The sequence below is a fragment of the Phoenix dactylifera genome, chromosome 14, assembly GCF_009389715.1.
Source record: "Phoenix dactylifera cultivar Barhee BC4 chromosome 14, palm_55x_up_171113_PBpolish2nd_filt_p, whole genome shotgun sequence".
Taxonomy (NCBI): Eukaryota; Viridiplantae; Streptophyta; class Magnoliopsida; order Arecales; family Arecaceae; genus Phoenix; species Phoenix dactylifera.
The window spans coordinates 1,269,281-1,281,109 of NC_052405.1; the positions used below are offsets into that span (position 1 = coordinate 1,269,281).

The following is an 11,829-nucleotide window of genomic DNA, read 5'->3' on the forward strand; positions in this document are numbered from 1 at the left end:
ACTTGACCTGAACTTAACTTGACCTAATTTTGGTCGGGCTTGTATCGATTATTTTTTTCCTAGTAAGGTTCAAGGATGGGTTAGAGTTTCAAACCGATTCAAATCATAAGAGTAGAATTCTATTTGGGTTGAAATAAGATTGTTATGATCTTGAACAGTAATTTTTTGAGTGGCTGGTATTTTTTCTTAATACAAATTGTTAAAATTATTTTTAAAATTAGTAAGTAATACTTGTAAAAATTAGATTTGATAGATTAGGCTAAGTCTATTAAGAATGGGTCGTGTAAAATAAATTGAATCTGGATCAATAAAGGTGACCCCGAATGACCATTGGATTGGTACGTGCAGTGAGTTTGTGGGTGGCCCAATATTGGATCAGATTTGACCAGGTAAAGATTTGGTATTTACTCGACCAGACTCAACCCAATCTAGCGCATTACCATCCCTAATTAGGTTTTACTTGTGGATCCTTTATTTTTTATTTTCTGAATATCTAATCTCAAAGTATATTTCTACAATCACACTACTAACTTATTTCATTTTCAAAGATAAAACTCATTTTGCTAACATTTTAGACACAAAAAAAACAATGCAATATAAAATGACTTCCGTAATTAATATGAGTATAGGTGCAAGTTACTAATACACCTATTTCAATATTAATTTTTCTCATGCAAGGTGGAGGGACAGCCGTCCTCTTATGATAATAATTTAGACATGCATTTGTCGTGAAATAAAATTTTACACCCTTTTTCCCTCACTGAAGTTATGCATTCCAACCTTTTTCAGTTTTTTAAACGTCGAATGTTCAAATGTGCTCCAGGGGCACACCAACTTACTTCATTTTCAAAGATAAATTTACTATAATAACATTGCAGGCACAACTTTAAAAGCATCTAACGCTGTTGACTTTGCTAATAAATATGAGCTCCTGCTTGTTATAGTATTTTATTGTCATGTTACGAGTTATAATAAATACCAGTTCCTAACTGTATTGCAAATAGTTTAAATTCAAGTGCTACTATGTTGCATGTATGTTCATATAATCATATCATCCTATTTTACTAGAAAAAAGTTTTGATAACGATGATGTTGATGATTGCAAGATATTTTACGTAGGTTATATATAAAAAATAATATTATATAACTGCTTGTTAGTAAAGGCCCTTAGTTAAATAGATGGCGGTCAGCATCCGCCACAAGTACGGATGTACAAATTAACTGCAACCGACCAACCGTAGCATGACGATGACATCGCATTCACATCAGCTCCAGTATATACCAGGTCATCTTTTCACAGGCCGGACATCGTTCGCTATCTCATCCACTAATGACTCGACGCAGAGGGCAGTCGCCAGAGCCCAGTAGCCAGATATAGAAGTACACGTGGATTGCATTTTCCCCCATATCTGATATGAAAAATTCTTCCGCTGCACGTCGTAGCTAATCCGGGGCTAAAAAGTCGAAAGCAAAAACACGAACCAAGACCTCTTTGGCGCGGCACGGCAATCCCGAGATGTAAATGATCAACCACCAAGAAAACCCGGCCGGTGGTCGCTGCCATACCTAATCTCACCGGCTAGTGATCGTACCTCCTTTTCCTTTGTCTGCAAGGGCGTAACGCTGCGAAGAGTTGCCTTCACTTGGTTACACCTCCGGTGACCAGATTACCTGACCCCTAAACGGCCATCCGGGCCGGGCCGGGCCCACGCTTTGCCATTTATGGCAACTCCCGGAACCGCTTCCCGGTTTCTTGAGACCCCGGGCTTCATAAATTTCCGCTCGGGTCCTTTCCACAGACCAGGTACTCAGAGGGGGAGGACGTCTCCTTCGAGGTCGTTCCATCAAGCGGCGCGAGAAGTGGAGATAAAAGAAAAGAGAGAGATTTGCGATCGAGAACCAAAATACCAGGCCTGGAGACCCGCGGATGGCGTCGTCGAGGGTGATGCAGTCGTCCTTGACGGCGAATTCGGATCTCGCGTGCGAGCCCTCCGTATATTCTCTCACGATGAGCGGCGACCAGGCCAAGAATTTGGGATCCATGAGCATGGACGACCTCCTTCGCAACATTTACGGCGACGGCACAGCGGCGGCGGCGGCGTCGTCGCCGGCTACCCCCTTCGGCGGAGACGCCGAGGAGGCGGCGGCTCCGCCACTGCTGGCGCGGGAGGGGAGCTCCTCGCTGCCGAGGAGCATCGGGAGCAAGACGGTGGAGGAGGTGTGGAGGGAGATCTCCGGAGGGAAGAAGGCGGACGGAGGGGGAGATGGGCCGGGGTACAAGGACGCCACCGCCGCGGCAGCTACGGCGGCGTACGGGGAGATGACGCTGGAGGACTTCTTGGCGAGGACGGGGGCAGTGAGGGAGGAGGACGTTAGGGTTCCTCTGGGGTCGGCGGCGTCGGGCGGGTTCGGGGTGGATGCGATGATGAACGATCGGTTTGGTCAGCAGCAGGCGCAATTGCCGCTCGAGAATCCGATGCTAGGGTTTGGAAATGGGGTGGAGGCTGGGGGTGGGGGAGGAGGGAGAGGAGGGAGGGGGAGGAAGAGACCGGTGCTCGATCCGGTGGACAGGGCGGCACTACAGAGGCAGAAAAGAATGATCAAGAACAGGGAGTCCGCCGCGAGGTCGAGGGAGAGGAAACAGGTTAGAAATTTAATTTATGGAAGCTGATTGACCGATAAGATAATTAATTATGGCTTAAATGTGTCAGGTTTTATTTATATATGTTTCTGTGTGAATTTTTTCAGGCTTATACTGTAGAACTTGAAGCTATAGTTACGCAGCTAGAGGAGGAAAATGCTAGGCTTTTGGGAGAACAGGTACTGCTTTGATTAGTTTTTACATCATGTTATTGTCTTTTCAGTACACTTAAGCTTTGATTTGCATTGTACTTCTTGGCAGAAGTTATTATGGGATTGAAGAATTCATATTTATTCGTTGCAATTGCTGAATACGGCATGTGATGCTTAGCCTGGGACTGGAGTCTGAGTGATAATACATAGTGAATGGGATTTTTTTTCCCTTTTGGGCAGTATGCTACATGGTATTAGTTGATAGATCTAAGGATTTTTTATTCTATTTATCTTTTTCTTTTCTTTTTCCCCTTCCTGTTGAGCGGTTTGGGGTGGGGCGAGAGGTTCTTGTGGTTATTTGGTGAAGGCATTAGTTTTCATGCACAATTTATTTCAGTATTTGTTTAATTAGATTGTGTGTCATCTCAACAAACTCAGTCTTAATTAAATATATTTTTTTCTTGGGAAAAATTGAGATATTAGTTTTCCTGGGTTTTGAGTTGGCATCAGCAGGGGATGCCTTTGCTTTATAGTCTAAACATTTTTTGGCACCTTCATATTCAGTGATACTGAGACATGATGTCTAGCATAAGTTTATGCATATCTTCTCTCTCTCAGCAGATTGAAATACATCATTCATGCTTATTGTGTTCATACTTGATCATTGTTGTAAATTTATTATCTGATCTTATTATGAATTGCAGGAGGAGGTCCACAGTCAGAGGCTTAAACAGGTACATGTTATACTTAAAAGTTACTGATTTATAGTGATTTGGGATATAAATTGTAGATTGACCAATATGATTATAGTTATTGCATCTTTCTAAAACAAATGAAATCCATTTGGTGAATACATATTTTATCCTTAATTGATGGGTTGACACATTTCTAGACATAATTAACTATCCTCTATGTTGCTGTTTTTAATCAGATTTTTCCTTATCTTAAAGTCTTAGAGCCATATGGCATGTCTGAGAAAGTTTTTGAAATTGATATACTGCTTGCTTTCTTACCCCCCACCCCCACCATCTCCCCTTCCCCCTCTCTCTATCACAGAGACACAGACACATGCACAGGCAGAGCATGTTTGGGTTTGCACATGTGTGTCTGTATGCATGTGTATGAGTCAATGGAAGCTTATTCCAATATTTTTACTGATCAATTTGATAATAACATAAATATGCCAAAATCTTCATAATCATATCTTGACTATTTTCTTAAAAAATATAAATCATGCCATAATGAAACACACGGTGCTGGGTGGAAAAAATTGGATTTGAAACAATAGAGTATTTTTAATAGTATACAATGGAACAAGATGGAACCAAAAACCTTTATAATAGAATGAGATCTCAATTACAAGCAGAAAATGTGGTATAAGGATGCATGGTATAAAAAGCTTATGAGGGTCATGGTATAGTGTATGCTTTTTGTGGAAAGTAGTCTTGCATGCATTATCAATATAAGGATGTTAAGGGGAAGTTCTAATGATGATTTCCATTACTGCCAGCACCGATGGATTCATGTGAACCGCTTCACAGCATTTGCTGAACAATGAGGTTACCAAGGAAGAAATACATATGGAACTTGATGTAGGAGTTTAGGAGCACAACTAGCTAGAATTTCAACATTAATCGTGTTGCTGTGTTTCACATTAATAGTTTCCATGATAGAACTTGGTGTCAAAGGAGATTCTAACGTGAAAAGATCTCCCTTTGAGAGAAGATTTGCCAGGCCAAATTCCAAGGTTGTGAATACATACTTGATCTTATCTATAACATAATAGATATTCTCCCTACCCGGTTCAAAATAAAGCCATTGCTGTGCAAGAGCATATTGATTCCTTGTTTCTTTTGATTAGAGGAACACTTTTTTATGTCTAGATTGGCACTTCCCAAGTTGATTCATGCCAGAATTATATTTTTGTTTCAAAACTTAACAGGTTTGATAATATTTGGCTTTGCGATCTGGACTTTGGTATCTAGGTGAAAGGTGGTGCATAGTTCATCAAAATAGAGAATACAATCAACAATTTTTTTTTAAGAAAGAAATTCCTTGGTGATCAAATCAGGAACTTGAATGAAAAGTCTGACAATGTTCAGGTTACATTGCTGAACCTCTGGTTTGATTGCAAAGAAGGACAAATTGGAGGATTCATTTGTTTTTTTTTGGATGCCCAGAAAGATAAACAATGCAATACTAGGTTTTTTAAAGTGGACTAAAATTGAAGAGATTTCATAGTGATGGACAACGGGAGCCTCAAGCATATGTTTTGAGGAATATAGCTATGCTTCAATCAAACTGAAAATATAGGTGAGAAGAACCACATTTATTTGTTAAAGATAGGAAATTAAAAATTAGATAGATAGAAATATGTCTGTTAAACTGCATTTACTTGGTAAATATTAATGGGAAATTAAAAAATATATAAATTGAAATGTGCCAATGGTGATCATTTTAGGATTTCAAGGTTTGGAGACATGATGATGGAGATTGTACTAGAAAATTGTGGGTTGGCCATATCAACAATCATGTTATATGGTTGAACTTAATTTCTCAAGGAAGAACTAAAGATGAGCAACAGATTTACAATGGGTGATTGGTCCAAATCCGAAAGGCAACCAAGAGAAAAGGAATCATGTTTAAGAAAGTGTTAAAGCAAAATGCAAATAAGACTATAAACTATAAAGGTAGTCCCAATCATTGGGATATGCTATCTAAATTCTTAATGCCAACAGTTTCTGATGTGGTGGAAAATGAGCCTAATGACGTGGCATGACAAGATTCTTCCAGCTCACAGTCTATGTGGCAACCTAGGCATACTCTAAATGCTCTAAGGCAATCATATCGGGATCGCCCTTGCCAACCTGGTAGTTGGGTTGAGCAGGCCAGAGGTATTCGACCTTCGAGGTCCCATGTCACTTGACGTGAAGCCTTGTAGCTTGAGTGGACATTCCTTCAGCTCAGTGCCTGCTACGGACCGACCTGAATCCTCTCATCTCGACTGATGATTTTTTTGCCTTATGCGGAAGGGCACCCTCTTTGTCGTGTTGGGAGCGAAAATTACTGTAATAACCTCCCATAGTTACACCAAATCTTCAGACGGTTATAGTGTAATCCCAGACGGTTACAGCACGACTCCAAGCTATTAAGATATAATACTCAGAATATTTGGGATTCCATCTATAAATAAGCCATTAGCCCCTGGAAGAAGGGTGCGTCACTAGTACCAGCATTATTACAGCCATTGCTACTAGATTCCTCATTTATACTACTACTTTCTTTCTCAGCTTCCACCAAAAATCCTCTCTTAGGCATTGGAGGGCCCGACTAGAGCTAATTTGGCGAGCTTTCTAATCCCTTTTGTTGTCTTGTAGATTCATGGAGGCAGGTCGCATCATCCATCTAAGGATCGACAGTAACATATTGGTGTCGTCTATGAGAATAAAAGAAGAAAAGCCATAAAGCTCGGAAGGAACAATCATCGAGGAGCTACTGAACCGATGTCTGATGGCTCCCTACATAACTCCCTAAGATCTCAGCCCTCTCAACCAGTCATGAGAGCTATTAGTGTCGAGGAGTTCAGCCTGCTCATCCAGCAGGTGCAGACTCTAATAACGGCAATGCAAAACCTGTAACAGTAGGCGGGTAACTCTCCTGCTAGCCAGCCGAACCACTAGAATAGCCTAGGCACAAAGTGGCAAGCACCTTTGCCCCGAGAGCTTGGAGAGGGGCTGGAGGCGTGGTTGCTCCAATCCCCCTCTAAAAGAAGTTCCAGTTCCAGCGACTCTTCTTGCGTCGTCTGAAAAAAGTCTCCAAGCTGTGGGCTGACCTTAATCGCAAGATCGAGGAGATGTACAATGAGATCAAGACCTTGCAAGGGTGGAAAGCCAAAGCAGGAGATGATCTGCAGATGATGAACGAGCCCCCTTTGACCAAAAAAATTATGGATTGTCTCTGCCGAGGAAGTTATAGATGCTTTAGTTCGAGCATTATGATGATACCACGGATCTGATGGACCATCTCGAACGCTTTAAAGCTCTCATGCTACTCCAAGGAGCAACTGAGCCATGATGTGCCAGGCTTTCCTAATGACTCTTAGGAAGGCTCAGCTCGAGGCTTTGGTACTCGAGCCATCAACTAGGCTCGATCAACTCCTTTGATCAGCTCAGCCACTAGTTCATCAGCCACTTCATTAGCAATAGGAGGTAGAGAAAGACTTCGACCAACTTATTCACTGTCAAGCAAAGGGGAGATGAGTCTCTTCATGGCTACATTAGCTAGTTTAACGCCAAGATGCTGGAAGTACGCCAGTGGGATCACTCCATCGCAGTAGCCACAACAATGAATAGGCTGAAGGGCTCATGCTTTAGCTTCTTGATGGAGAAAGACCCTCCATCGCAGTAGCCACAACAATGAATAGACCATCTTTTAGTCATACCTGGCCTATTGACATTATCTAGTTTCCCACAGTGATGAAACACTCTGAAGTGCTCAACAGTGACAGGTGCAGCGGCAACACTTGCTTGGCTATTCTCAATACTTATTCCATTATCTTCCTCAATTCTCCAACATGTTTCTAATTGTCAATTTTCAGTCATAGTTGTTACCCATGTAACAAACAAGTGACCCTTGTGAAGTTAGTTGGCGTAAGACCAGCCAGTGCTAGAGGTGGTTGGATTGTTTTATAAGCTGCATACCTGTCCAAGGTTCCCATGCCCAACTGAAAGACCTGGAGCTGATAGAGAAGATCACCAAGAGTGCATTCTCATCTAGGATTGGCCAAGTTCCCGCCAAGTGGCGGAAACAGCTGACCAAGAGACAAGAGCTACCTCACCAGACTCCATTGCTCCTAAGGCAATAGCACAGTACTTCGGGCCCTGGGCGAACGAACAGCTCCTTCATCTCTGAGGGACAACTCCTTCACTTTTAAAGCTACGGCTTTTTTTTATAGCTTTTTGGGAGTAGTTTTTGACATCTATGCGTCTAACAACTCCTTTTTTTCACTCAGTAGAATAACTAAATTCATAGGACAACCCTCGCTAGCCATCTTCTCCTAGCATCATGTTTCCTCATCTTCCATCTTTTCTAGAATACTAAAGGACTTGATTGGAGGGTGGTTTTTTTTTTCAGATTGGATGCACAATCTAGCATATCTTGATTCTTGTTCTCATGAAACTTGAGTTTTATCTTATCCAATATTGTCAAATTCTATTCCCTTTTGGAACGTTAGACTTTTGCAAACTTGAAATCAAATGTAAATGCATTTCGGAGTTATTTGCTACCAATTCTCAGACCGAAATCTGGCTTCAGCTTAAAATGAGAATACAAAGCTCATTCAGCACATGCATCCATCATTTGGGTTTCAGGAGGCCTCAAACCTTTATGAATTTCCTCAAAATTTTTGATTTGATTCTATTTTTATAGAAATTTGATGATATTCTTGTCCTATATCTACATGAATGCTATTAGCCTTTGCCCTTTTTTTTGTTTCGTCGAATTCCAATCTACACATGTTTCTATTTAAAACTATCTCATCCCCCATATGCAATCTGTTATATTAACTCGTTATCAACAATTCGTCCAATTATTACGTGTCAAGGTGCCCCATTCGAGGATGTGAAATCAAGAACTAACAGTGCAATCTTATATTTAAATATTTTAATTGTTACACCTGCAAAAAGCTATTGTTTTCTATCATCCCGACAAGGTACTATTATAATTTCTCAATTTAGTCACCATAGCATGTGTTTGACTGGGATTTCTTTTCCAACTAGTGCTGAAACTGTTATACATCAAAAGAGCTAAGAATTTTTCTTCTTGAGGCGCATAGCAGGGGACTCTATCAACATTCAAGTACACTTCTTATGGGATATTCCACATGAATGAGAAAGAATTGATGAGAGGAGACAGGAGGAAGAAGTTGGGGAGAAAGGAAGAGTCATGATACACAATCTCAAAATAAATCAACTCATTACATGGAGTCTGATCCTGAAATTTATAGCGATTGATGAGATCAGTCACTTCGCCCCACCCTCCCGCTAGACCCTCTGAAATCAGCAAATCCATGCATATAGTAAGGATGGTTGGGCATCGCAATAGGGCTTGAAGTTTTTTTTATTTTTATTGCCCTTTTTAGTATCATCTGATAACCATAAATAAGGGATGTTAGATTTTTGTTGTATCTGACCATCATAGGATTTTGCAAAGCTATCTTTTACCACTTATCAGGATAAAAAAAGGGATGTATGCCTAGAGATAGGAGATAAAGGAGATTTAAGATTCTAAAAGAAAGTCTATGCTTTTTCTTTTGATACATAACTTGACATTATGGGAACCATAAACACACTGTAGTCCTATTATGAAAAGCTAGTCCTAATAGCAAATAACTCCAATGTTCTATGATCTCTTACTAGAAGAAATATGGTTCAAAAGTAAACATATCAGGACAATCAAAAAATCTTTTCTCTGCACATGCTGGGAATGTTGGGTTATTTGACCTGCACTTATTGTTCTGCTACAAGAGTTCTTTTTTTCCCCTGTGACCTCATCAATTTTGCTGCTGAGGAAAATGAATTAGTTTGATTCTTTCAGAAAGAGATTCATTTATAATCATTGCAATTACGAGCAAACTTGCTGCCATCTTTCTATGTTCCTATTCTGTGCTTGTTAGGATTGATGATTATAAGGCTGAAGCAGTGCTCAGATCTGGTCTGATGTCAATGATCTTCTTTTCAAGGCTTCTTTTCTCATGAAAACTTCCACTATCTAAGAAAATACCAAATTTAATATGTTGTCCCTTTTTAATAGAGTTTGATCATCATAGTCTAATAATTTACAGTCCAAATCCATCAATAATTAAGAGATAGAAATTCTTGAACTAATGAGTTTCTCATCATAGGAGAAATGAAAAAAAATTATGCCTTGTTTTTTACTATTAACGACAGAAAGAAGGGACATCATGCAAAGGTTGTTTGTGAAATTTTTGTGCTTCATATAGTTTATCAGCAGGACTTTGGTTTCTCAGGGAGCCCCCTTACGTGCTAGTTCATCATTTTCAGGTGCATTATCGCTACACCCAGGACATTTAACATCACCATGATAACTTCATATGCATGCTAAACCATACCCACTACCCCAAAGGATTAACTTTATAAAAACATGAGTAGATAATTGCATTAAGTAAATTCTTTCAGATATGAAGATAATGCCTCTACCTTTGACTGTAGTTGGACCACACCATAGTTTTGGACCATTAGATATGTGTAAGTTGCATCATGAACAGAATGGCTATTGAGTAGTGACATATGATTGTATTTGCATCAGCAGAGGGTATCCTTGATGCTTAAATCGCCATCAAACTTGTATTGTCTACTGCATTTCGACATATTTTGATTGAGGCATGCAATCCTACGGCTCATTCTCAAAAGGTTGTATCTAGGGATTTGGGCAAGCATGCCACTATTGTATGTCATTTTTCATATAAAATTATAATGTTCCTGAGGTGAGATTTACTCGAGGTGTCATGACTCTTGAGGTCATGACTTTGCAAGAGTGAGTAAATCATTCACATTCCATAGCATTCCAACGTCAGTGAACATATGTTGGCTGCATGCCTCAAATTTCATAGTATTTTTGTCTTTACATTTGAAGGTCAAATTGATGTTCGATCTCTGCATAGCTTTTGATCTTTAGGTTTGAAGGTCAAATTATGATGTTATGTTAAAGCTCTGCGGCCATTTAAAACTTGTTTCAGTACAAGATTGGTTGTAGTTAATTGCAGTCAAGAATTCAAATCAGCTTTGTTAAAGTACCTTACAATCATATTCTGTTCCTCTTGTGTGTGCGCCTGTGTGCATGTGTGTGTATGTGTGTGTGTGTGTGTGTGTGAGAGAGAGAGAGAGAGATCTGAGGCTAATTCAATAACCATATATTATTTTGTAGTATTTAGTCATTTAATCAGCTTTGATCCCACGCATCCATTAGAATGATTCTCAGAATACTTGGCAATGCCCAAATATTCTGTTCTTTCATTTGCTTGCGGCTCTCTTCATAAAACAGTGATTATTTTTTTTTTTATAGTGGGAGTATGAGCCTATTCTGCCACTTTAGTTTGGCTTTGCTTTGTAAGCTTTCGCATGAAGAATATATCAGATTATGCTAAGCAATGGTTGTGATGTTTTGTAGCTTCGGGAGAACCTGATCCCAGTTACCGAGAAGAAGCAGCCCCCACGTGCTCTGAGGAGAACTCACTCCATGTAGTGGTGTACGGGAAAGAAATTGACAAGCCACATACCTCGCACCTTTTTTATTCAGTCTTTGCCGAGCGACTATTTCAGAGGTACGAGTTTACGTGTTAAAAGGTCATCAGTGCAAACAAACTATTTAAGAGGAACCGCAACCACCTTCCCTGGTCCAATCCAAAAGACCACCTTCTCTAACTATTGTTTTTTTTTTTATTTATTCTTAGGTGGAAAAGTGCGACAGCATAGATTCCAATAACCATGTCCGTTACCTAAATAATTTGATCCATGATGGGGTTGACTTGTGTATATTTTTTTTCTCGGTTATAGACGTTTCCACGCACTGATTAGAAATCCAACTGGTCATCATTACAGCATACTAGTTATATATGTTTCCTTTTTTCAGTTGGTTCCTTGTCTTTGTCGACGAGCCAATTATGACCTGGATTATTTCCATGTTATGATTACGGTACTTCAGTTCTATATGATTTTTCTCTTTTTTTTTTTAATCATCTAGGCAACGAATGAATTTTCCCTGAATATTTCAAGATTAGGTAGAAGCAGGGACTTTGGTTGCTCAAGCTGTCAGCTCATGAGGTCCCAGAAAACCTAGGGATCTGATGTCCACAATTGTAACGCCTGCTTTCGGTTTCTTCATGGGTTAGATCCAGTATTTGATCATGTGTTCATCACTTTACTGTTGCTTGCTCAGTTCTAAATGGATTTGCCGCGGTTCAGTTATAGGACGCAAATATTGATGGATGTTGGCTTTTAGTGACCGACCGTTTTCTCG

The 11,829-nt window shown here is 40.0% G+C and overlaps 1 protein-coding gene across 2 annotated transcripts; it reads left to right on the forward strand.

Annotated features, from left to right (window-relative positions):
* Window positions 1–1,777: 1,777 nt before the first annotated feature.
* LOC103701220 (bZIP transcription factor 12-like) lies at window positions 1,778–11,545 on the forward strand. 2 transcript variants are annotated; one of them, XR_001879102.3, is made up of 5 exons: window positions 1,778–2,644; window positions 2,749–2,820; window positions 3,498–3,527; window positions 10,981–11,134; window positions 11,264–11,545. XR_001879102.3 is itself a non-coding variant. In XM_017841360.3 (4 exons), exons 1-4 carry the CDS (start codon window positions 1,928–1,930, stop codon window positions 11,053–11,055), a joined length of 894 nt encoding a protein of 297 aa, XP_017696849.2. In that variant the 5' UTR covers window positions 1,778–1,927; the 3' UTR covers window positions 11,056–11,521. The 2 variants fall into 2 exon arrangements, 1 of the variants encoding a protein (XP_017696849.2); XM_017841360.3 differs by having other exon boundaries at window positions 10,981–11,521.
* The last annotated feature ends 284 nt before the right edge of the window (window positions 11,546–11,829 follow it).

Coding starts and splice junctions, on each gene's coding strand:
- LOC103701220 (XM_017841360.3), top strand. CDS start 1,928: ATGGCGTCGTCGAGGGTGATGCAGTCGTCCTTGACGGCGAATTCGGAT. Junction 2,645..2,748: donor GGTCGAGGGAGAGGAAACAG/GTTAGAAATTTA, acceptor GAATTTTTTCAG/GCTTATACTGTAGAACTTGA. Junction 3,528..10,980: donor ACAGTCAGAGGCTTAAACAG/GTACATGTTATA, acceptor GATGTTTTGTAG/CTTCGGGAGAACCTGATCCC.